The following is a 25909-nucleotide window of genomic DNA, read 5'->3' as shown; positions in this document are numbered from 1 at the left end:
CGTAGCAGCTTGCAGAAATAAAAGGGATTAAACAAGGAGTGTCTCAGCGTTATAAAATCACAGAAATGAGACAAGTCGTCTGTGAGAATGACACAGCAGGTCATAATATGTAAATGTTTCTCCAAGTTGCATTTAGTGACCTCATCTTGATTCCAAGCAAAGAGGACACGCCCTTCTGCTGCTGCAGGCATAAACACCACAGCTTCTCTCACTTCACTGGCTTGATCCGTAGATATATACAGGCAAATAACTACGACTTTTCATTAATAAATGCACCAAAAACGTGTTTAAACAATCTTTATTTTGGTCTGTATGGAATGTACATGAAGATTAAGTGGAAGCATGGCCCAGTGGTTATTGTTACAAATGATTTGACAAGCATAAAATTCATGAGTTGAGAAAAACTCATGAAACTGAAAGTAAAGATCTCCAGATCAGTCTTAATTTTGTTTGTGCTCTTCAAACGCGTTTATTCAAAATGTCATCCATCTGTCTCTCACTTATGCGTGTAAAAAGCAGTTTAGCTCCCAGGTACTTCTTCCCGTGCATCTTATAAGCGAACGACGCGGTCTTCTCCGAGTCAAACTGAACCAGAGCTTCACCGAGACCGTTTCCGTTGCTGTCGTGCAGCACGACGATGCTGTCCTGAGTGAGTCTGAATCTGTAAAAAAGCCTTCCTATCTGACCTTTCTGCACGTGTGCAGGAAGGTTTCTCACAAACAGGCAGCTCAGACCTGTCCGGTCCAGGTTCTCCTCTGGTTTCTGTTTTGGATTCTTGCCCATCTTCAGATGAGTCCTCAGAGATCGAGCTTTGGACATCTTCTCCCTCATCATCTGCTCGGTGATCGCCAAGACCTGGATGGCGGTGGCGCCCACGTGGCAGCCCGACAGATTCAGTGCATATTCGTAATCCTCAGTTCGGTCAAAAATGAGAAAGGTTGTGTCAGTTTTGCTGCCGTATTTGTCGAGCAGATGGATAACGTTTTTGTGCGGGATGTTTGGACATCCGAAGAGTTCTTTTATTTCAGTCTTGTTTATCTCTTTGGGCAGTTTGTTGACCATGACGATGTGCTCCGCAGGTGGAGGCGTGTAAGCGGCAACAATTTTGGGTTTTTTCGCTGGTTTAGATGGAAGCAGGTTGATGGATCCCCTCTTGATCTTGAGTGGAGATTTTTGCTTGTGGTTTTCTCTCAGAGGGTTTTGCTTCGGTTTCGATCTCTCCTCAACCTTTGAAGCAGTTTCACATTCCTGCAGGGCGCTGTTCCACATCTTCTCGGTCCCTCCACGCACCTCGACGCAGATTTGGCCCAGAGGCTGCTGATTAAAGCAAAGAGCGTCGCGTGCGTCCTGCATGTTTGCAAACTTCACCAGGCAGCCGTGATTAAGCCCCAACTGCACGTTAACTATAGCTTCCTGCACCGTCAGCCCCGTGAAAAAGCGGCAAATGTCCTCTTTGGTAGTCGAGGCGGGCAGGCCGAAGAGCCTGACGTAGCCCGGCTTCGAGTTCACAGGTTGTTCTGGTGTTATCGAACCATCGGACGCAACAGCTTTAGGTGACGCAGCAACTTTAGGAGACTCAGCTGCCTTATTGGTTTCTACTGGTTGGGACGACTGCAGACCTTGAAGAACGGTGCAGATCCCGAGAAGAAAAGCAGTGCCGGAGTCCAGAGTCTGACCGGCTTGCAGCTGCTGCTGTGTGTTTAAAAGAGGCAGATTTGCAGTGTCTGGATCTGTTGGCCACGCAGGAGAAGATGTAGGATCCGCGGTGAGGTCCACGACAACGTTTGAGGATGTGGGTTTGGCAGCAGGTCTTTGCACGGTGAGCTGAGAGCTTTCCTTCTTCTTCGTCTTCTTCTTCTTCTTCTTCAACAGCAGCTCCAACTTGTGCTCCAGCTCGACCATGCTGCTGATGTGCATTGTCACCTCGGAGCCTTTCAGGAGGTTTCCGGTGCGTCTCATGGCAAGCTGAGCATGTCTCTCCGAGGTGAAGGCAATAAAAGCCTCCCTGAGAATTCCTCCCACTATGACAACTCCACCATCAGGTATGTGGAGTGGCTGGAAGAAAGCTCGAATGTCTTCAACGCCCGCCTTCACATCCAGTCCTTGGAGTCGCAGGATTATATACATTTTCTCATATCAGGTCTGAAAATTAAGAAAACTTAGATGAAAAAAAGGAAATGAAAAAAAAAAACAGCTGCAATCAGGAAGAAAAAACACCACGTGCGTCATGCAGACAGAGAACAGAGAGAAGGAGAAACAGGCAGGAAATGTGGAAAAAAATAGTTTTCTGCCTCAGCAAAAAGCAGATAAATTCTCACCACAGCTGGTTGGAAGAGTTGCTGGTGAACAGGAGGGTTTTAAAGCGCTGTTATTGTCGTCTCAACTTCACGTCCAGTTTTTATCCTCCTCCGTCTCCTCCCTCCGCGCTCTGCTCGACTCTGCGCTGGTTTCCCTCCTTTTATCTTGATTGAATCTGTCGTGTGGACAAGATGTTTTACTGCCACCTGCTGGCCCGGAGTATGAACTGCAACACACAGTACAGCACCACATAAATAAAGTTTGATTTAAAGTGGATTTTTATTTGACTAACTTATTTCTATAGTATATGTTTATATACTTATGAAATAGAGAAACAATAAAAAATTAAATACTACACACAGCGAAACATTATAAGACAGTAATACGTCAGAAAAGACAATAAAACCTTTAAAAAATACAACAATTTGACAATAAGTAATAAAATAATTATAAAGGCAACAATAAAAACATGACAAAAGAAAATAAGCACTGAAAACGGGATTACATGTCAGAAATGGCAATAAGACATTTTAAAAAGACCAGACAACATTATTAGTCAATAACATTAAAAATGACTATTAAATCGTTGTAAAACAAACATATTAATAAGACGATTACATATTTTTAAAAGACTGTCACACATTAAAAGGCAATATCACATTAGAAAAGTCAATCAATTTTTTTTTCAAAAGTCTATGAATTTTATAAGACAAAATACATTAGAAAAACATTAAAATATTATTAAAGACAATTAGACATTCTAAAAGTCTTAAAACATTATAGGACAATTGGTCATTAGAAAAATATTATAAAAGATAATTAGACCATTTTTTAAGTCTTTAAAACATTATAAGACAATAACATATTAGAAAAGATAATAAAGCATTTAAGAAATACCATTAAAAATGTAAAAGACAAAAAAAATTTTAAAGAGACCATAGAACATTAAAAAAGATTTTTAGCAATTATAAGAATTGTTTAAGTGATGTGTTGATAGAAATAGGCTTTGATACTAATACTGAGGAAGGGTATGAATATTTTTGTTTTAGTAAAAATGTCAACACCAAAGAATCCTACTGAAGTTGTTAAAATTCATCATTAACGTCTCTAAGATGATGTCTTTTGACAGTTCGGTAAAGTTGACAAGATATTCACAGATTCGGACTTCCGGCATCAATAAATCGTGAGATATACGTTGTAAAAACATAAACGATGCCTGTTTCAAATTGTTGTAAGCTAGACAATGTGCTGCGAGGCCAGTTTTATCAAAAGTCGCTGTCTTTCCAGCTGCAGAAATAACATTGACGTCTATGCGCAGCCGGCTGTGCAACGAGTGAACAGGGACCGTCTGCAAATAGCAAAACCGCTGCAAACAGCGAAGAGAGGCACTACACAAATATTCAATAACTTTACTCTTATACATTGTATTATCACCAAAACCACTGGAGCCATCATTTGGCTCCTGCTGGTCATACTACAACACTTGGTTTGATAGTAAATTAAAAATCTGAATTTTAAATAATTTTTGTAGTCAATAAAATTCAATCACTTCACTCTCAAACACTGCAGAAAAAATAAACTCCATCCAACCATCAAAAGGTCCTACTGATCATACCTTCAGGTTTTTTCTTCCAAGTATTGTCCGTACAGTCCTTAACTTGGAAAATATTATTAGCTGTTTAACATCATGGTTTAAATGAATCAGTTAACGCTGCAGCCTTGTAAGAAGGCATCTTATTGTCTTTCTTCCCAATCATCAGTACTTGAGGAGGCAGTCTAAACAGTTTAGTTTGGTATATTGGTGTTATCTGAGCCTCTCTTTGGTGAGGATTCCAAGTTCCGTTACTATTCAATATCATGTATTTGGACAAACAGGTGCACTGTGGATCTAAAAATATAGCAGAGAAGAGAAGAGCCATCAAAGCTAATTTACTCATAATCCTTAAACTTCACACACAAGCATGCACACTAAATAGTGTGCACAAATTCACATGGCAATAAACAACCCAAATCATTAAAATTCAGTTACTTTTGGTGATTAATGTTGCACAATCTACCAAAAAAATGGATGAGCACTTTTATCTGTTACAACAAAAAATGTCTGATATAAATAACAACAATTTCAATACTAATAAAAAAATCCTTAAAATCATGAAAAATAGTTAAATATCAAATCAAGAGTTGTAGTATGATCAACAGGAGGCAACTGATAGTTAGACAGAGTGTAATCTTTCTGCAGTATATGAGGGAATTTATTGAATTTTATTATTAATAAAATAATAATAAAAACAATAAAATAATCAAAAATCCATAAAATTGTGAAAAACATATTTAATGTCAAAACACAAGTTGTAGTATGACTAGCAGGAGACAATTAATGGCTCCAGTGATTTTGGTGACACTACAGTGTATAAGAGTGAAGTTATTGAATTCTATTACTAATAAAATAATAAGAAAATAAGACAAAATTCCTTAAAATTCAGATTTTGCGTTTACTATCAAACCAAAAGTTGTAGTATGACCAGCAGGAGTCAATTGAAGGCTCCAGTGAATTTGATGACACTACTGTGCATAAGAGTGAAATTATTGAATTTTATTACTAATAAAATAATAAGAACATTTTTTTAAAATTCCTTAAAATTCAGATTTTGCGTTTACTATCAAACCAAAAGTTGTAGTATGACCAGCAGGAGTCAATTGAAGGCTCCAGTGAATTTGATGACACTACTGTGCATAAGAGTGAAATTACTGAATTTTATTACTAATAAAATAATAAGAACATTTTTTTAAAATTCCTTAAAATTCTGATTTTGTATTTAATATCAAACAAAGTGTTGTAGTATGATCAACAGGAGCCAGCTGATGGCTACAGTGATTTTGGTGACACTACAGTACTTAAGAGTGAAGTTATTGAATTTTATTACTAATAAAAATTCCTTAAAATTCTTTTTTTAAATTTTATGTAAAACCAAGTGTTGTAGTATGACTAGCAGGAGACAATTGATGGCTGCAGTAAATTTGGTGACACTACAGTGTATAAAAGTTAAGTAATGTAATATTTGTGTAGTGTGTCTCTTCGCTGTTGCAGCGGTTTTGCTATTTGCAGACGGTCCCTGTTCACTCGTCGCACAACCAGCTGCGCATAGACACCAATGTTATTTCTGCAGCTTGAAAGACAGCGACTTTTGATAAAACTGGCCTCGTAGCACATTGTCTACCTTACAACGATTTCAAAGAGGCAAGGTTTATGTTTTTACAACGTATATCTCATGAGTTATTGATGCCGGAAGTCCGAATCTGTGAATATCTTGCCAACTTTACCGAACTAGTATTTGGTTCTCGATTGAATGATGTGTATTAACTGGTTAGTAATCAGCTGCTGGGTCTTCTATCAAAAAACAGCATAAACAGCAACAAAAAATAAAGCAGGCAAAATCTGTTACCATCACAGTCTAAACCTCTTCTAACAAAGACAAGATGAGCTAAAACTTGATCACAGTCTTAAGCATGAAAATGACTGAATTTAAATCGTATTAGCGATCACAACACTCTTGTCTAAGGAGCAGGGCCTTACTTTGCTTTTCTCACAGTTTCTTTCCTTTAAGTTAAAGATCTAAACGTGTGAAAGCCGAGATGGAATATGAGGTTTCTAATACACTTTATACTCTTTTCTGCTCAGTCCCATTTCCTTAAACCTTTACATTTTAAAATCGGACTTACTTGGCTGATTAAATTGCGTGATTCGTCTTCCCTTGCAGACTATGAAAATATATTATTGCACTTTGGGGAAGGAAGTTGGGAGTGAATAAGATGCATCTGCAGAGTTGTTGCGTAGGTCGCATTTCCTGCCAAAAGTCCCCTTTGACTCATCAAGCGTGTAGAAATGGCTGATAAATCTGAAGTTAACTCAGAGCGACATAATCACGGGTTTCATCTGTTTCAGTGCATACTTTCAGCTTTCACACAAACCCTCTATGACACTCTTTATATCCCTGTCCTGCTATAGTCAAGTTCTCAGATGTCTTGCTAATTCCAGTGCCCTGATAGTTAATTGCAAATCTAGGTGGAATCATATCTGATAATAAGACTCACAGCTGTCATGATGCCATTTACTTTGACCAGGCTGCCTGGTCCATGGGCTGAAAAACACCCTCAAAATATCACATTCCCACAAACATGTTTGACTGTTGGTGGCCCACTGAGCTCGTTCAGTCAACCAGTAACTGACTAGAGAGCTACTGCATCAGCTGCTCTCAGTTTTTAATATATTAGAACACTCAAGAATATGGTAGAAATTGAAATTCCCACTTGAAATGGTATAGTAGGTGCATTTTCTGGCAATGTATGACAATTTTGAGGCGTATGAATAATTTTGGACATGTATTTTTTGTAATATTGTGAAAAAATTTAAATATACAATCTGAATTAACATTTCTAACAGCGTTTCTTACAGTCAGAAACAAAAAATATCGGAGAAACACATTCCCTATAAATCAAAATATAGAACTATTTTGGGATTAATTGTTTGCAAAATATTATTACACTACAAAATAGTTTTTTAAAGTTTATATATTACGTAAAATCTATATTAACATGACTGAACGTTTTTGGTTTTATTTTTTCTTTTGCGTCGCTCACAGAAGTTGGGGAAACGTCATCACGTCGCCTGAAGGATTGTGGGTAATGAGGAAGACGATTGTTTACCATGGCGACGGGGACGCTACCGCTCGTCTTTAGCAGACACAAAGTGCCTCTAACGTTATATCTTTTTATCTACATGGGCCTGCTTCATTGCCAGCAGTTCATTATTCCCTTTAAGGCTCCTTCTGACTGCAGAGCGGAACAATTCTTCGATATTTCCAGTTTGTCGTGCGTGAGCTGCGGTCCGAACCAGAGACGGAGCACAACAGGTCGGTTACCGCCACAACACCACACAACGTAACGGAACACAACACAGCACTGATTTAAGCCACTGCTATGCTCGTAAAAAGTGCCTCAGTGTAAAACAAATACCTTTTAACTGTGAGCTGGTCTGCAAACAACGACAAACAGAAGCCACGAGGAGCTAAGTAGCAGTTAGCTTGTCCAGTAAAGTCACTGTTATTATTAATATGGAGCATTAAAACAAAAGACGTTGAGCCAGAAGCACTTCCCAGCAGAAAAAAACTAGATTGGAATTCAATAAACACGTTGAAATATTAAGAATAAGACACCACAATGTTATTTATTATGTAATTATTAAGATTCCACCCCCACAGTGTTTTATGTATAAATTATCCTGTCTAACGTGAATGTGAAGGGTAAGAACATACAAGATTATTATTTATCCAAATTTATTTGACTAATTTAAATATTAAGGTGAACACCCCCCAGTATTTTGTACTATATAAATCAATCTAGCTAAATTAAATATCAACATCGGGGACCTACAGAATGATTTAATGACGCTAATTTTGCATGACTAATTTAAATATAAAAGTTAGAAAACCACAATATTGTATATTATGTAGTTTACCTGACTAAATTTTATATTAGAGTTAGGAATCTGCAGTATTATTTGTTATTCAAAATGACCTGAATAATTAAAATATTAGGTTCAGACAATGTAAAATTGTGTATATGATACAAGCCAAGGTGACTAACTAAAATAATACTGATAAGAACCCACAATATTATTACTTATGCAAATATCTGATTTATTTAGATATCAATCTACAATTTTTCATGTATTATAAATTTGCCTGACTAGATTAACTATTAACATTAGAAATCTACAAGATAATTCATCATACAAATGTGCTTCATTAATTGAAACCCTTCAGTTGTATTTATTATACATATTTACTTAACTATATTAAATATCAACGTTAGGAGGCTGCAAAATTATTAGTTATGTAAATTTAAGGTTTAACCGACTAATTTAAATATTGAAGTTAAGCCTAAACAAGATTATTGACAATGCACATTTACATAACTTAATTAAATATTGTGGTTAAAACCCTAGAATATTATTTAATTTACAAGTTTACCTGACTAATATAAACATTAAAGTTAGGAACTTGCAATATTTTGAAATGGCCCAGAGGAAGTGAAACCAAAGGTCAGCAGCAGAGAAAAGCAAAGCCTCTCCAATTCAGCTTTTATGACAGAAGCTAATAATTTATAGTAGAAGAAAAATACATGTATTTGTTTCCATTTTAACTAATGATAAATAGTTATTTAGTTAATCAAACTGGTTAAGCCACACTGAGAGTCTATATGTGTTAAACCTCTAAGAAAGAACGAAGAGCCTTGAGCAATCAGAAGATACAGAACCATTTTTCTTTACCAAGCATGCGCGTAACTTCTAATCACAAAGTAAAATGTACATTATGAAACTTTTAAGTATTCATTTTGAAGACTTCCTGATCGACTTACTTTTACAAACTGACCTCTGATGTTTGAAATCAAGTTCAGATCAAAATCCAGAATGAATCCTCAAATAAAGTCTGTCATTTTTTCTTCTTCTCCGTCATCCGGTAGAATCAATCTGCAGTTGATACTGACAGCCTGTTTTCTGTACAAACACTGAAGAAAAGTTCAGTGGAACAGAAAAAGGAGAAGTTCTTGTTTTCTACAGACACGGAGGAAGTGTAGCGGATTTCCTGCCCAATCTGGTTCAGTGACCTTTGTTGATCCTGGCAGTAATACCTGGTAAAAAAGGGGATCGCTGAGCCAGATGTCCGTCTCTAGGGTTAGGTTCCTGCAGCCCAGAGGGTTCTAACCCTAATGGGTTCTGAGGCGAGGAAATACACCTAGCTGCTAGCTGCCTCCATCCAGATGCCTATCCCTCTTACTCTGATAATTAATTCAACTGAGTAGCCATTGTAGTTGAATCAATCTATCAGTCACACCTGTTAATGGCACCTTTCCTCTAAACAGATCTTGCACTTGCTAAGTTGCTAGTTTATTTTAATTAATTTAGAGGTTTGGATTATAATAACCCCAGGGATAAGTTTAGAATGGACTACTTTTAGCCTCATTGACTAGAACAACCTTTAAGAACCAATTGAATGTCATGCACACAATAACCTCAACATTTTCCCACCATGGAATCTCGTCGACGAAAAACAGATAAATTGATAGTCCCCACTAACACTAAACTGGTTTTCTTCCTTTTGCAGGACTGAGCTGTGTTTGCCAAACTGGTTACCAAACCCTCACCACTGATAAAATGTCCATAACCTGTCAACAGTGTCCCATCGACAAGCCTGTATGTGCAGTTTATCTCACATTACGGTATATAAATTGTATCTTACAGCCCCTACGCAGTGTTCACAGTCATGTTTTGTTGATATGTCTTTATTTACAGGCAGTAACTAAAGACGGGTTTGGGTGTATTCGCTGTCCAGGCGCTGTCAGTGATGAGGGGAACTGCAAGTGTCCACCTGGCAGCTTCCTGGGTGAGTCTGTGAAAACAGAAGTGCAAAAATAAACAGTTTCAGTGGTGAATGTGCTTGCTTCAAATATAGCAAAGTGAAGCAATACCTTGGATGCTTGCATATTTTATGTAAAAACATGAGAATGGCTTGTTTTTTTCCCCCCAGTGGAAAGAGACATCAATGGAAACCTTCTGGATGAGGCCAGGTGTGAAACATGCAATGGAGACAGCCCTGCGTCGACTGTACCAAGCAGCAGTGGAGACAGGTACACATCATGTCAGATATTTGAAGGCAGTTTTGTTTATTTTAAAATAGAAAAAAATGCAAACACATGCCTCTATTACTGGTGTTAATTACTCCTAAAAACAGGCTAAATATTCCCCCTTGGGTTGTTATTAATCCATGTCAAGATGTGCATGTTATCAGCAGGTTTGAGAGACATGTCTTTAAAAAAATGCCAAATTACACCAAATATCAGAACCAGAAACTGTAAAAACAGAAAAAACTGTCATATTTTTATCTTTCCAATGGTCCTTGAATGTATCATATTCAACTAGTTGTTCAGTTGAGATAATTAAGCAACTCAAAGCTTGAAAAATCACTGTATTCTACATGTCTCTTTAAAAAATTCACCCAAAAATAAATAATTTGTGCTCACTGATGCAACTAAGCCTGACTCAGCGGCGACCAACAGTCACATGACAAACATTATGAAACAAAATTAGAATGTAAACTGTGAAATGTTTCTAGTATTTTCCAGTATTAGTCACATGTGTAAGCACTTGGAAAAATGTTAGATATGTTGGTCCTGGATTTTTTCAGTTATTTTAAAATGAACAATCACAGAAATTCAACTTCTTTCTCTCTGTTTTTATGATTTATGGCGTAATAACTGTATAGCCATGGTTGTTCTGTTTCCATAGAGGTGCAGGACTTTATATTGCAAGGAAAAAAAAGCACAGGAGCACAAAATACCCAGAAAACTGCTTTGAGTTCAGAGGGTTAACAAGGAAGTTAATTTACTACAGAATCTACTGAAACGTTCTTAATTAAAGGGCAAAAATTGTTGAGATAATATGAGTTCTGAAGAACAAATTGTTATATTGTTCTCTTCTTGTGCTGCAAGGACAGATTCTATTCGATCCTTGACATATTTAAGATAAGATAAGATAAGATAAAGTTCTTTATTTCTCCCCACTCCAGGGGAAATTTACATTGTTACAGCAGCTTATGTAACAGTAGACATAGTGATAAGAATAAAAGAATAATAGAACAATAGTAATAATATTTACAGTATATACAAGGGTGACAGATGAGGGTAAAGTGGCTTAACAGAAAAAATAAAAATAAAGTTTAAAAGTGCAGAGATGTGCAGTGCAAGAATGTCAGTGCAAATTTTATGGTTTGGGGTGGTAATGATATAGTCCAGTTTATGTTAACATCAGCCAGTGATGCTGATGTTGTAAAGTCTTATAGCAGATGGAATGAAGGACCTGCGATAGCGCTCTTTCTTGCAGGGTGGATGTCTCAGTCTGCTGCTGAAGGAGCTGCTTAAAGACCCCACAGTGTCATGCAGTGGGTGAGAGGGATTGTCCATGATGGATGTGAGCTTTGCCAACATCCTCCTCTCACCCACCTCCTCTATGGAGTCCAGGGAACAGTCCAGGACAGAACCTCCTCCTGACCTTCTGTTTAGTCTCTTTCTGTCCCTTTCAGTGCTCCCTGCTCCCCAGCAGACCACTGCATAGAAAATAGCAGACGCTACCACAGAGTCATAAAATGTCCTGAGCAGAGTCCTGCACACTCCAAAGGACCTCAGTCTCCTCAGCAGGTGGAGACGACTTTGGCCCTTCTTGTACAGAACCTCTGTATTGTGTGTCCAGTCCAGTTTATTGTTGAGGTGAACACCCAGGTATTTGTATGTGTCCACCATGTCAATGTCCAAACCCTGGATGTTCACCGGTGCAGTCCGGGGTGTCCTCCTCCTGCTGAAGTCCACGATCATCTCCTTCGTCTTACTGGCGTTGAGCTGCAGATGGTTTCGCTCACACCAGTCAACAAAGTCAGAGATGACCGTCCTGTACTCCCGCTCGTCCCCCTCAGATACACACCCAACAATGGCTGTATCATCGGAGAACTTCTGGAGGTGACAGCTCCCAGAGTTGTAGTGGAAGTCCGATGTGTACAGGGTGAAGAGAAAGGGGGAGAGCACTGTCCCCTGTGGGGCCCCCATGCTGCTGACTACCACATCAGACACACAGTCCCGAAGCCTCACGTACTGTGGTCTGTTGGTGAGGTAGTCGATGGTCCAAGCAGCCAGGTGACAGTCTACTCCCGCTCCTTCAAGCTTCACCCTAAGCAGAGAAGGCTGGATGGTGTTGAAAGCACTGGAGAAGTCAAAGAACATGACCCTCACAGTGCTGCTGGGTTTCTCCAGATGAGTCAGTGATCTGTGCAGCAGGTAGATCACTGCATCATCCACTCCAATGTTCGGTTGGTAGGCGAACTGCAGTGGATCCAGATACTGGCTCACCTGGGGACGGAGGTTCTTGAGGACGATCCTCTCCATGGTCTTCATCAGTCTTCATCAGGTGAGAAGTGAGGGCCACAGGTCTGAAGTGGTTAGGCTCCCTGGGGTTCCTGGTCTTAGAGACAGGAACCAGGCAGGAAGTCTTCCATAACAGAGGAACCCTCTCCAGACTCAGGCTCAGGTTAAAGATGTGCAGCAGCACCTGACAGAGCTGGTCTGCACAGTCTCTAAGGAGTCTGGAGCTGATTCCATCAGGACCTGCAGCTTTCCTGGTCTTGATCTTTTTAAGCTCACTTCTCACCTGATCAGCTGTTATGGAGAGGCAGGGGGAGGGTGGCAGGGGGAGGGGTGATGGTGGTGGTGGGGGGTGAGACGAGGAGGGGTGATGGGGCTGTATGCAGAGTCCGGAGGTGGTAGAAGACGGGGATCGGAGGAGGGGTGCGGTTGGTGGTGTTGGTGGTAGAGAGCTGAGGTGTGAAGAAGGAGCTGGCTGGTTGGTGCTTTGATGAGAGGGGGGAGGAGTGGGAGCAGAGTCGAATCTGTCAAATTTGCACATTTGATTTACTGACAAATGCCTCACTCCTGTTTGCTCTTTCTTGCTCTGTCACCACTGATATAATGCTGTCAGACTGACTCCCATAATATGTGTTTCAGGTGTGAGAGATGTCAGGCTTCCTTCATTGACACCTCCTGTGAGTGTAAATCTCCTAATATCCTGGTGAGTTCAGACGTCTCTCTACTCTCACATCCTTTCTAAATCATTACATTGTTAATTAATTAACATGTCGCATCTCATCAATGAATTATATTTAATAATCCAGGCAGGAGGATTATGTTTCCGTCCAGGCAGCCTCTCCACTAATGTGAACCCCAGCGTCAACTATGCTCAGCTGGTCAGTCTCCTTCTCTTTCACATCTTAGTATATTTACTCTAATTCTTTTCTGATTTAGATTTTCTGTTGTATTCCCATTGCAGAAGTTCAGTATCCAGTCTGCCTGGTTCCTGGAAAACCTCTACTCCTCTTCTGCGGCCTGCCTTGTAACTCCAATACTTTATTTTCTTCAAAAAATAATTCTGTCTTTAACATCATAGGATGCAAATTGCAGCTCTGGTTGCAGCGACACACTGCTGTAAATGATGTACTCATCATGACACTGGAGAATATTTAGGACTTTATGCTGGCATTTGTGACAAAACATGAACGTATGGATCCTCTGAACCCAAAAACAAGTTGGAAAGATGTGTTTTGTTTTGAAAAACTGCCAAAATTGCACCATTCATCAGAGGCAGAAAGTGGACAAACTGAAAAGAACTCATCAGATGTTTTAGTCCTTGACTATTCTTGAACTAATCATGTGTGACGTGTGGTTTTGTTGGGAAAATTTACCAAATGCAAGTTTAAAATCATGATGTTTAATTATTATAATTTTTGCCACGTCTCATTCTAAATATTGTCAAATTGCACCAAATTCTGTAAATAAAAAAAAAAAAAAAAAAAGAATGAAAATTCTGCAATTTCAAATGCAACTGTCAGTTGTGACCAACAGTTGTGTGACATAAACTCAGTGAAGATTTGGCTGTCTTTAAACAGAGCAGAGAGGAGACAAGTATGGAAACAAATCAGAGACACTGAGAGCAAAATACAACATATTTTATCAATGAAATATATGAAACATGACTCGGAACGGTGAACAGACGAACAAGTTGTTGAAAGATACATTCAGCATGGTGAAGCCAGTAGAAACTGTGCCAGGAGCAAAACAAATGCCCCACAAAACTGTGTATAGTTTAGAGGATTAAAAATAACCACAGACATTTTAAAACCAGTTAATGGCAAAAAGCATTGAATGACAAATATATGTGACAAAATACTGAAAAGTGCTAAATCCTTTTACAGAGACATGAAGTATAATGTGCTAAGCAGCGTAAGTGAAGTAGACAATGATTAGCATTGTGTTATTTGGAAGGTGTTAGGACTTTTTGTGTCTAAATAATTGTTCTGTGTGATGTTGTTTCAGGTGTTCTCCAACCTGACGGCGTGTCAGGCTCTCGGGAACATGTGTGTGATGAACATGCACTCATTCAGCGGCGTTTCCACCGACGCCTGTGGTCTGTTTAACACCATCTTCAGATCGAAGGCCTCTTTGAGCTCCACTCAGGACATTTCTTACTGGTATCACTGTGCTTTCTTTGCATGATTCAATCCAATTTGCTGTAATTGAATTCGACTAATAATTTTGATGATTCTGTCTCCAGGAGAGCTAATCTGCCGTGGCTTTACTATGGGGATGAACCAGGACTGGCCAGCCGAGTGCTTCAGACCGATCCTGTTCCCACTGGCTTCAGTTTCAGAGGAACAAAGAAGGTAAATGATAGATTTTAATCATCCTCACTTTGAAAAAAAAGAACCTAAATCCAAAATAGTATCACTACATAAACACTTTCCTTTTTATTCCATGATAACTCACATGTCAGTGTTCTTTTAATCGACGTTTATTGTTTTTTTTGCATCAGAACACAGACATCAGGCTGCTTGCTGCTGTCTATAACGTCAGAGGAGAGTTTCTCAGGTGGGAGCCAGTAGGAGGAAAGAATCTGCAGGTAAGATGTGAAATGATATGATAATGATAACTTAAATACTTCAAGCAATTAGTAAGAGTTGCAGAGGATGTCTGATTTCAATATGTGCAAATCTGTCATTTGGAAAGAAAAAAAACTAAAAATTCAAACAAAAGGATAATATTAGCAAACCAGTGGTCTTTTTTCTGTCTTATTTCTTTGGTGAATTTTTCTGGTTTTCTCTGCACCTTTTCCTGCACTCCTTCCTGCTAAGAATTCTAAGCACAGGCAATTATAAAGGAGCAGTTTGGGTCCAAAATCAGGAGCTGTGTGTTGCTACACAACATGGAGAACCATTTAAAATACTCAAATCCATCACAGGAATAAAACCACAAAAGACATTACATGGATGAGGTGCAGCATGCAGTGATGAACCTTTTTCTGTCTCTCAACACCTTTCTGTTGCAGCATATTCATATAATATCCACAGAAAATGTCAGTTAATTCATGTAAAACACAGACTTTGCTTACTCCATGCAAATATGCTGCACAAATGTGGTCATTTTCTGAATCACATGAGGTCCCAAATAGAGTTTTTTGTCTGAGTACACAAGAGTATTGACACATACTAGATGTTTATAGAAATGCTTGCTGTACCTGAATAAGTTGGTGGTCGAGTTTAATCCCAGTCATTGTTGCCCACTTTTCAGCACAACTGCATCAGTTGTTCCTATTTTGCAGTGTGTTAGTCTGACTAAATAACACTTTTCAACATGATTTTCACAAAATGTATAATTCAGAAAGCTGCTAAACTCCCTGTATCACCATCTCTCTTTCAGCTTTGTCCACAACCAGCCACCAAACAGGCAGCAGCCTTCAGCTTTGGAACCGCTTATCAAGAAAGTGTGAGTGTCTTTCTACTTCGTTTAGCTCAGAGAAAGCGTACGAGCTCTCTTTAACTACCCAGTTGTGTTATAAACTGTTTGTGTTTGTGTTCGCAGTGTGATCTTTCGGTAGCAGAGCTGCTCGGTTCCCATCCTGAACCACTGTTCTATGATGTGTTCATGGACCTCGGTGGAGGAGAAAACCCAAAGCTGCTTCCTCTGCCAACATTAGTTCTGAACCAGCAATACAGCGGAAGATTCATCAACCAAGGTGGGATTTTGTTCTCTAGAGTGTATGTGTATTTGGCAAACAGGTTGAGATTAATAACTAGACTGGAAATACATTTCAGATATCAATTATTCAATTTTTCATTGAACAAATAAAGTGACTTTTGTCATTCATGCGCACAGAGTTTCTTGTTAGAAATATCTACAATTCAGCTACAGGTATCTGCAGCTGAATTCCGACTAGTCGTGAATCTCTTTAATTTAACGTCACAATTGTAGTAAAGATATCTTTAATTCACCTTAATTCAACATACACTGCTGTTCAAAAGTTTGGGGTCACTTAGAAATGTCCTTATTTTTGAAAGAAAAGCAGCTTTTTTTAAATGAAGATGATATTAAATTAATAAAAAAATCCAGTGTAGACATTGTTAATGTGGTAAATGATTATTCTAGCTGGAAACAGCTGATTTTTAATGGAATATCTCCATAGAGGTACAGAGGAACATTTCCAGCAACCATCACTCCTGTGTTCTAATGCTACATTGTGTTAGCTAATGGTGTTGAAAGGCTAATTGATGATTAGAAAACCCTTGTGCAGTTATGTTAGCACATGGATAAAAGTGTGAGTTTTCATGGAAAACATGAAATTGTCTGGGTGACCCCAAACTTTTGACCAATAGTGTACCGACATTGTTCTTTTTAGATGTAGATGCAGCTTTAGATGTAGATGTTCTGAGTGATGTCAAAGTGGAGGCAGTTTGCTTTTCAACCATTCTATGGTGCTACAATCGTAACTGCATTTTGCAACCTAATTTCCCACCATGTTGGTGCAGCCTGATGCCAAATCTCCATTGAATAAAGCTCTCATTCAGCAAAAACTCCTTGCTGATGAGCTCTTTCTATTTCACAGCACTTTTTTGACAGTGTCATCCACCGCAGCAGCCATTATTACATGTGCTAAAACAGTTCAAATGCTCTGCTGGACCAACAGCCAATAGGAAGCCTCACATAAGCAGCAACAATTCAGACTTTATTATTAATAACAATAATAATAATAATAATAATAATAATAATAATAATAATAATAATAATAATAATAATAATAATAATAATAATAATAATAATAATAATAAACTAAATTACAGAGATCTCTAACTGTTTTTGATTGGTCAGAATGACGTTATACATATCTGTAATTTTAATTCTGGATAGTCAGGCTCAGCTATTGAACGTTTGTGTCTGTATTGATATTGCTTTGATATATTTTGCATCCCTATAGAGAGCATGAGAAACTGGTACTTGTCTCGACGGATGTTTCTCATTGACATGCTGAGTGGCAGAGAGAAGAGCTTAAGTTCCCTGCCTAAAGTCATCCGTGTAGCGAGCAGCGTCAAAATACGGTAAACTCCTAACCTGCACACTGCCATGATAAAAAATAAATAAAGACAAAGCTTCTTTTATAAAGTGGAGATGCTGCTGTTGATCAAACGTGTGTTTTGTAGGTTCCAGCTGGTTCCACGAACTCAGGAAGGACAAGTGTTTCCTCCTCTGATGGTTGTGACCTACAGAGACGTTCCCATCACAGATATAAATACGCAAACTGTATCTGTGAGTCGATCACACTCGTTTGTCTTTCTGTAGTTGTGGAAATCTTCACTGGAATAACGATGAAGTCCTTTTGAGACACAGGATATTTGACGTAGCTGTTCAATCTGTTAAAGTGACAGCATTCTGTCATTCAGACATCAGATCACTTTCTCATTCATGTTTCCCAGAGCTATGAATGAATGAATGATTTTTATTTTGGACATGTAAGAAGAAAAAGCCACAAAAACAAATCAAACTATTCAAAACAATGACAAAACTAAATAAAACACAGACATTGCTTGAGCTCCACCTGAAAGTCGTTCCATAACCTCACTCCACACAGCTTTATTCAGAAATAGAGCCACGCACTATTTGTCTACAAATTGAACTGAACCTTTTATATACGTAAAAATGCGGTAATAGAAAAAGAGTAAATCTAAAAAAATTGCATCTTATCAAAGTTTTCAAATGACTATTGGCCTAATTTAATTCTGAATTCTTAAATAGTGAAAATTATGTCCATAACCCAGCAATTTTATTTTTTTATGGATCATATTTCAGTTTTTAATAGAAGTGAATTTGTAGAACAAAATTAATGAGAAAGACGTGCAAACTGTGTCTTTATCATTCATGTTTTTGGATCAATATTGGTGCTGAAATGTGGAGAAAAGTCTTCAAATCTTAGATCTCAAACCTTAAAACAGTTCAGATTTGTGCCAAATCAAAAGTGGCACAGAAATGTCCAGAATAATATCTTATTCTTTCTCTGATGGCCTTTTTAAGGGTTGCACTCTTTACTAATGTGTCTTGTCTTTTTTTAATGTTCTATCCAATGTTTTGTGTATTTTAATGCTTTGTGAAGCACCTCCACTTTTGAAAGTTGCTAGAACTAAAATTTATATTATTATTATGTCACAACAATGGGAAAGTGTACATGTCTGAAAGCAGCTTCACCAAGCTTTCTATTAAAATGAAAAATTATTAGCTTTATTTATTGGAAAAACAAGCTTTTGTTTGGTTTGTCGTTGAGCTCATTTACCTTTTTCTAGACATCCTTTGCTGTGGAGTATGAGATGGACCAGAGTGAGGCTCGCATGAAGACAGATGTGAGTAGAACCATGAATCAAATGTTGGTAAAAGTTTGAGGTGAACTTCCTGGTTTTGGCTGATCCAGGATCTGTGCGCTCAGACTGCTTTAGGTGTGATGGGTGGAGTCGCTGTGCTTTACTCTCTGCTGAAGACAGTCAGCTGGAAGCGGAGGATTTCATCTACAGACGTTGATGGCGTGGTACAGTTTCTTCTACACGTTATCATCTCAGCCAGTTGTTGGTTTATAGCTCAGAACTAATGTCAGTTTGTTCCTCCTTTTCCCTCAGACGTTGGTGAAGTTTCTGTTCTTTTATGCCGGTGATCTGGCCAACGTTTTCTTCATCGTCACTGTAGGAACTGGACTGTACTGGCTCATCTTTTACAAGGTATGTCTCTTAAACCTTAGGCCTTTCTTTGATTAGACTTTAATGCACGTGGGATCTTCAGTTCTTGTACCTTTGTTTCCTTTCCTGAAGCCTTTTTTACTTTTTCCACACTAAGAATGCTTCCTTCGCCTTTGCATGAACTTTTAACTCTTTTTCTTTTCTTCTCTGTCCTGTTAAGACATTAAAGGTAAATCTTTTTCTTCCTTTATCTTTCCTGGCCAACTTATAACAGATGTAGATGTAATTATTGTTGGCTGCACACTTGGATTTATTTGTGTATTCGTCTGCTCAGGCCCAACAGTTTGTATCGGTGCTGCTGCCGCTGCCGCCTCAGGAGGAGAAGCTGGTGACATACGTCGGTTGTGCCTTCGCTCTTAAGGTCGGACGCCTGCTAAACAGATGAGACGATGAGCAGGATGGTTTGTGAAAGCTGGATGATCTGTCTCTAAAATATGTTATTTTGTGTATTTTTCAACAGGCTGTCCAGTTTCTCCACAAGCTGTTCATCCAGGTGTCGGTCGATGTGTTTCTCATCGACTGGGAGAGGCCACGAAGTAAAACCAGCAGAACTGTGCAAGGTACAGACATGCTTCACCTGAGCTTATGTTCCTCAGAGGTAACTATCAAGCTCTTTTATTTCACCCACCATGTTGACTGGTGTTTCAGCTGCTGGTGAAATGAAGCGTGAGCCATCTCCGGTCAGCATCTGGAGGACCTACTTTGTGGCCAACGAATGGAACGAGATCCAGACCATCCGCAAGATCAGCCCGACTTTTCAGATCATGGCTGTGCTCTTCTTCCTCGAAGTACGTCTCATAGCAACTCTTTGTTCTTTGAACAGCTGTCGTCGTGTCCTTTTCCCTCATTGCATACTGTTATTCTTCATTGTTAAGGTGCTGGGTTTCTCCAGTCTGGCCCTGAGGGATCCCTGGACAACGTTACAGCGCCCCTCAGAGGCCTACACACCTTCTTACAGCCTGACGCTGCGCTACGGTCTGGCAGCAACACTCTGGCTCTGCATTGGACTTCTGCAGGTAAATAGTTTCTTCTTTTTCTTGAGGCGTAACTCCTATTTGCTTCTGCCTCCTTTGTTGCGTAGACAGGCACATTGTCCTGGAGCAGCAGCACAACAGCCCCAAGCTTTCCTTTTTCCCTTGATTGCTTGAAACATTGGAGTTTTTGTGGCCATAATATAAGGCTGTATAGTGTACAGTTATGCCCCAAAATGAGGACTTACCCCTCTCATATCCCTCTCTCTCTTAACCCTTAGAGCCCGGCAGATGCACTTTGCTGTCAAATTTACATCCTTTCTTCTTAGTCGAATTGTTCTGGAAGCATTTATTGCCGTGATGTGTAGGTCGTATCAAATGAAGGCAAAAAACATAACCTCAAAATGTCGCTAAGAAAGCAAAAAATCTTAATTCACATCAGAATTGTCATAGTTACAACCTGAATCCAGCTATGTGTGCATCTCCACAATTATTACTCTTGTTTGGATTACTTATCTACTCATCATTGCATACCCATGTTGATATCTATAACCAGTTTTTATTTATTCTTGTTGCATATTTGAAGTAATGTTTTGAAGACAGATCAAACTTACTAACTTCCTCCCCCATTTTCACACTCCTGCCTCTCAGCTGAATAAGTCACAAAATTCCTATCGTTTCATACCGTTCTGCATATCACAATAAACAGCAGAACTTTACTTTTTCTTACAGTAGAATCTCGTTGTTTCTTTGTGAGCCAGACTACATCAAATTTCTGCATTGTCTCCACCATACTTCTGACATTACAGACCATTTTATATGAAAAATAAACACAAAATATAGGATTTCTTTGCACTACAATGATGGCTTTGGTGGCCAAACATTCATACTGTATGTGAACACTTCAGTGATTAAAACCATGGCATTTTCTTAGGTAAGGCACTATTTTTAAGTCACTCAGCATCCCACATCATGCCTCTGATATCTCCCCTACGTGATTATGTAAAGATATTTATAATTTTTTGGTGAAATACATGTAAAAACGCAACAATTTCACAGTATGAAAGATTTTTTTTCTCTGACAGGTTATGTATCCAATTTAGGTAGCTGGAATCTATACAAATTAGGGACCAAAATATGAAGAACTAAACAATTGAGGCACTGAACTTATATTTATGTACATTTATAAGACTAAACATACCCCTGGGGTCCTCATGGACCCCAGCTGTATAGATGAAGGTTAAATGGGTGCATTACTGACAGACAGCTGATCAGAATAATACCAAATATGACCACGTGTGAATGGCAGACATGTTAAAATTATAATGTTTGTACCAAAACAAATAAAATCGAAGATTAAAGAAAAGGCAAGATGTAAATTGACCATGATGAGGTTCTTGAAGTCAGTATTCAATGGTTCTTTAAATAAGTGCATATAAAGAATGAATCAGTCCAGGGTTGTGGAGAAATGGTCTTTCTCTGTGGTAATGTGAGTTCTGAGTTTGTAGCAGTGTCAGTGGAATGTCTTTGAAATCCTTATCAAGATTTTGACCCCCGCTGCCTGCAGAGTCAGCAGTTGGTCAGAGTGTGTGTGTGTATTGGTAGCCATTAGGCCCCTTGTGGGCACATTGTTTTATTTCTCTTGTCTGGAGGTCTGTTTTGGGGGAATCCTTGAAAATCTGCTCTCGTGCTCTCCTGCTGATTGGATACTTTGTGCCCTCGTGCCAGATGTCTCGGCTCCACTGATTACAGGGAGCCCCGTCTCCAACCTGTGGCTGTGAAGGTGTTAAGACCAGAGTTGCAGGAGGGAAACAGACAAGATCTGCTCTTGTCCTGTTCCACTGCTGCTGATGGCTGGTGGATCCTACACATGTATTGGTAGCCCTTATGGTCACCAAGATACGAGTTTAAAAGTGAAGCAAGTGAAGTTACCCTGAAAGCAGTGTACAGGCTCATAATGTCCTTTCATCCCTACAGGTGATTTTCTTCACAGTGTTTTATGAGCACTTTGTGGAGGATAAAATCCGTCAGTTTGTAGATCTCTGCTCCATCAGTAACGTAAGTAGCCACACACACGTTATATTCAACAATTTTTCTGTCTGTAATGTTTCACATAAGTGTTTTTTTTTTCCGTGCAGATTTCCGTGCTGCTCTTGTCCCATCGCTGTTTCGGTTACTACATCCACGGTCGCTCGGTGCACGGACACGCAGACACAAACATGGAGGAAATGAACAACAATCTGAGGAGAGAACAGGTGCGTACAGTGGCAGCCTTTTTAATTGGCTACTAGCTTGAATTCTGTTTGTACTATTACTGATTTCTTATTCTCTCTCCTTCCTGTTGTAAGGAGTCGCTGTGTGGTCAGAGAGGTTTACTTCCCAACACTGACATCCAGACGTTTCAGGTTGCTCTTTCCAACCTCCTTCGGATGCAGTACGACAGGATACAGGATTCAATCAGCAGGGTTTGTGTTTACTCTGTCATGTTTGCACCACTGCGAACACAAGCATCCTCATTCTGCTGTTTAAATGGTTGATTTCATCTCCTGTGCTGCAGAGAAACAGGCCATCACGGCTGACGGACACGACCATGGGTCACTTCAGCGAGCCGCAGTGCAAAGCCTACCACACCATGAACCACTTCCTGGCATCTGTTATCGACCATGTTAGTAGAAATACACACACAAAAAACACACTCAAGCAAACTGAAGCCTGTTCTGAGCAAGTTCAACATATCCAGGGTATGTTTACATTATCTGGCTTTACTAAGCTGAACAGCAGCCGCCACAGGAAGCTGGTTAGTAACTTATTAAGTCAACTCAGGATTTCTGAACGTAGCTGTGAGCGTGTTTATATGAAAGAAGCCCAGAGCTGCATATTTCTCACAAAAAGAACAGACTACATATTCCTGTTGCAGCCAAAGCAGGAGGGAACGCTGTGTGAATTTTGAGTTAAGTTTGAGGCGTTTCTTTACTCCTGTTGCATTTTTTCTTCACTGAGGGCTCATTTTCCACTGCATTATGAAATCCTGCTCCTCTCTGGAAACAGAACAGCTATGGCTAGAAATAAAGAGAACTCTGAAATGTCTTCTTTGCAGTATGACACAGTTGAAACATGATAAATCATAAAAAAGTTAAAATTTTAATTTCTTTGATTATTGAAATGTACAAAATCTGGAATCAACATTTACAACATTTTTAGAAGAGCCCATTTTTTGGTGACAAATGGTTACACCACATATTATACGCATTTAACTACTTACAATTTTAATTTGTTTCCTTATTTGTCTCCTCTCTGCTCTCTGTAAGCACACCCTGCAGTTTAGCTAGAAAGTCCCTACATTTTTGCCATGTGACTGTTGTCACAGATGAAACTATCTTTTTTTTATTTTTTACAGAATCTATGTAGAGCAAATTGTCTACTTTTGGCATTTTTTAAAAATGAGACATGTAGAATAAAATGATTTTGATAAAATATCAAAATTTTAAGGTTAGATTTGGTTTATTTTCTTGATGGAGTGCTACATCATTGATGATTAATTCAACAAATGGTGTGAAGTTAAAAATCTGATGATTCTTTCAGTTTTACAATTCCTTGAAGATGTCATTTTTGCCGATGTTTAAAAGAAAACACGCCTTTCAAAACCACAATTTGAGGTTCATCGAGTTAATATGCAAGTAGATCTGACTATAATCAATCTACAATCGTGTATTTTGTTAAATTTGTGGCTTTGATGTAGCTTATTCTTCTGGCCTGTAAGATACGTTTAGCTTTATTCTTTCAGCTACAGCTTCAGAAGTGCTAAACAGTCTTGGGAGCAATTAAAGAATACATTTAAAAAATATAATTTACCAGTAAGTAGGCTCACTGCATATCTAATAAAGTTAAGAAGTACAAGACTTTAGAGCTTTATTAGTCTGTCTTAATATTATTTTGCTACACAAATGCACATAAAAGAATGAAATGGATATAAAATCTGTCTTCAATCTTTACTTGTCAGGGAAAGAAGATCAGATAAGATAGGAAACAATAAAACTTCATTGATCTGTCACCAGTGAAATTCACGTTGCAGCAGCTGGATACTCACTTTGACTTCCATTCCTCTGCAAATTTTTCTTCTGTTTTTAAAATTGCTAAATTTCCTTCTTTTAAAATATTTACATCTTTTAAAAAAAAATGTTGCATCTCCTTCTTTTACATTTTTTACATCTTCAGGTTTTATATTGTTAATGTGAATGTGTTTTAACTTTGTTTACTTTGTACGGTGTCCTTGGGTGTTTTGAAAGGCACCTATAAATAAAATTTATTATTATTATAATTATTAATATCTATATAGAGGTACAGAGGAACATTTCCAGCAACCATCACTCCTGTGTTCTAATGCTACATTGTGTTAGCTAATGGTGTTGAAAGTTAATTGATGATTAGAAAACCCTTGTGCAGTTATGTTAGCACATGGATAAAAGTGTGAGTTTTCATGGAAAACATGAAATTGCCTGGGTGACCACAAACTTTTGAAGAGTAGTGTACGACATGATGAATTTATATGTATACAGGTATGGCATGGAGGTTAATGCACCCACAATTCTGTTATTGCAGTCAAAAGGACATTATTGGCGGAAAAGACCTGAAAACTCAGAGTTTAACCTAAAGTTACCCCGCTATACCCAAATGGTACCAGCCTCAGCAGTGCATATATTTGGTAGATAGTAGTTTGTTTACGCTCCCATGTTGTGTTATTTACTTCAGGCCCACCCTGACATGGACTACATAGTGAAAGACAAGCTGATGTTTGAGCGGGTCATAGGGATGGAGTTCCTTGAACCCAGCGAGAAGAGCATCTTTTACAACGGTATCGACCTCCTCTCGGCCCAGACGGCTGCACTTTTCATTCTGTTTGTGCTCGTCCTTGTGTCTATATGATGTGTGTTTGCGTTTGTCGCCACAGATGAGGCCCACTCCTTCAGTAATGTGCTGTTTTACGGAAACGAGGCCACGCTGCTGATCTTTGACACCCTGTTCTTCTGTGTCGTCGACCTTGGGTCTCAGAGCTTCATTCTGGCAGCTGTTCTCACATACCTACAGCAGATGGTCGGTATTTTTACGTGCGTACAGTATGTTGCATTTGCTATATAAATATATTAAAAACCATCTCGTCATTTACAGATATTTTCCTTCGTCCGTAACGCTCTTGGAAGGAGGAACCTCGCATACAAGACTCTGGTGGACAAGAGATTTCTGATATAACTTCTCTACTTAGTGTTTGATTGTGTTGCTTAGTGGCATTTCTCAAAAGAATGTTTACCGTTCACAGCTTGTGCTTCTTTTTTTGTACCTTTACAGTGTTTTTGCTGCTGTTTTATGATGTAAATATCACAATTTTTTTGGACAGATTTTTGATGTTTTTATTGATTAAAATCTTTTGATATGAACAAAATCTTGCTTTGCATTATATTTTGACATATGCTGATCATGAAATTCATATGATAACATTAGTAGTGCTTAATTTTTATGCATACCATAGCACTTTTAATACTCATATTATGCTCATTGCTGACAATGAGCAGGATTGATTTTTATATGAATTTTGCATATTTTTTGTTTTATTGATTTGCCAAAACAGTCTTTCATGCCACACAACTTTAAGAGGTTTTTTTTTATAGAAATCAGAATAAATATCAATACTGTGAGAAAAACTGTAAAACAGGCTTCAACTTCATGCATGTTTCTCTCTTTTTACATCTGCAGAGCATTCAAATATTGAAATCATAGTTCTTTCTCCTGTGCTTCTAAAAAAGCACGTGCAATATTTATGGTAGGTAATGCTGAATATAAAGTACAATGCAGAAAACACATGCAAGAAAAATCTCAAGACATGCATGCTTTCAATGTCTTTTGGTTGCTTTTAGTGGTGTAAATATTATATTTTATTTTTAT

General features: G+C 38.5%; 2 protein-coding genes across 4 annotated transcripts; one reads left to right on the top strand and one right to left on the bottom strand.

Moving 5' to 3' along the window:
• Positions 1–282: 282 nt before the first annotated feature.
• On the bottom strand, positions 283–8868 carry rbm12ba (RNA binding motif protein 12Ba). Of its 3 annotated transcripts, none has more exons than XM_023296867.3 (3): positions 8716–8868; positions 2319–2524; positions 283–2142 (listed from the first exon to the last, which is right to left on the bottom strand). In XM_023296867.3, the coding sequence occupies exon 3, from the start codon at positions 2125–2127 to the stop codon at positions 460–462; it is 1668 nt and encodes a 555-aa protein (XP_023152635.2). In that variant the 5' UTR covers positions 2128–2142; positions 2319–2524; positions 8716–8868; the 3' UTR covers positions 283–459. The 3 variants fall into 3 exon arrangements, with proteins under 3 accessions (XP_023152635.2, XP_035798173.2, XP_035798172.2); XM_035942280.2 differs by having other exon boundaries at positions 8730–8862; XM_035942279.2 differs by lacking the exon at positions 8716–8868 and adding an exon at positions 6019–6132.
• Positions 6976–25428, top strand: tmem67 (transmembrane protein 67). The gene is made up of 28 exons (XM_023299170.3): positions 6976–7208; positions 9462–9550; positions 9650–9740; positions 9885–9984; positions 12904–12967; positions 13071–13142; positions 13226–13288; positions 14269–14423; positions 14507–14615; positions 14765–14851; positions 15649–15714; positions 15811–15964; positions 17201–17321; positions 17424–17529; positions 18558–18614; positions 18698–18796; positions 18885–18983; positions 19276–19362; positions 19462–19561; positions 19650–19789; positions 19877–20017; positions 21950–22030; positions 22111–22227; positions 22321–22437; positions 22530–22637; positions 24722–24824; positions 24921–25063; positions 25139–25428. The coding sequence occupies exons 1-28, from the start codon at positions 7004–7006 to the stop codon at positions 25217–25219; spliced, it is 2955 nt and encodes a 984-aa protein (XP_023154938.2). The 5' UTR covers positions 6976–7003; the 3' UTR covers positions 25220–25428.
• The last annotated feature ends 481 nt before the right edge of the window (positions 25429–25909 follow it).

Source organism: Amphiprion ocellaris, chromosome 9 (assembly GCF_022539595.1).
Source record: "Amphiprion ocellaris isolate individual 3 ecotype Okinawa chromosome 9, ASM2253959v1, whole genome shotgun sequence".
Taxonomy (NCBI): Eukaryota; Metazoa; Chordata; class Actinopteri; family Pomacentridae; genus Amphiprion; species Amphiprion ocellaris.
The sequence above is the reverse complement of the archived record's forward strand: the minus strand, read 5'-3'. Positions and strand labels throughout refer to the sequence as shown.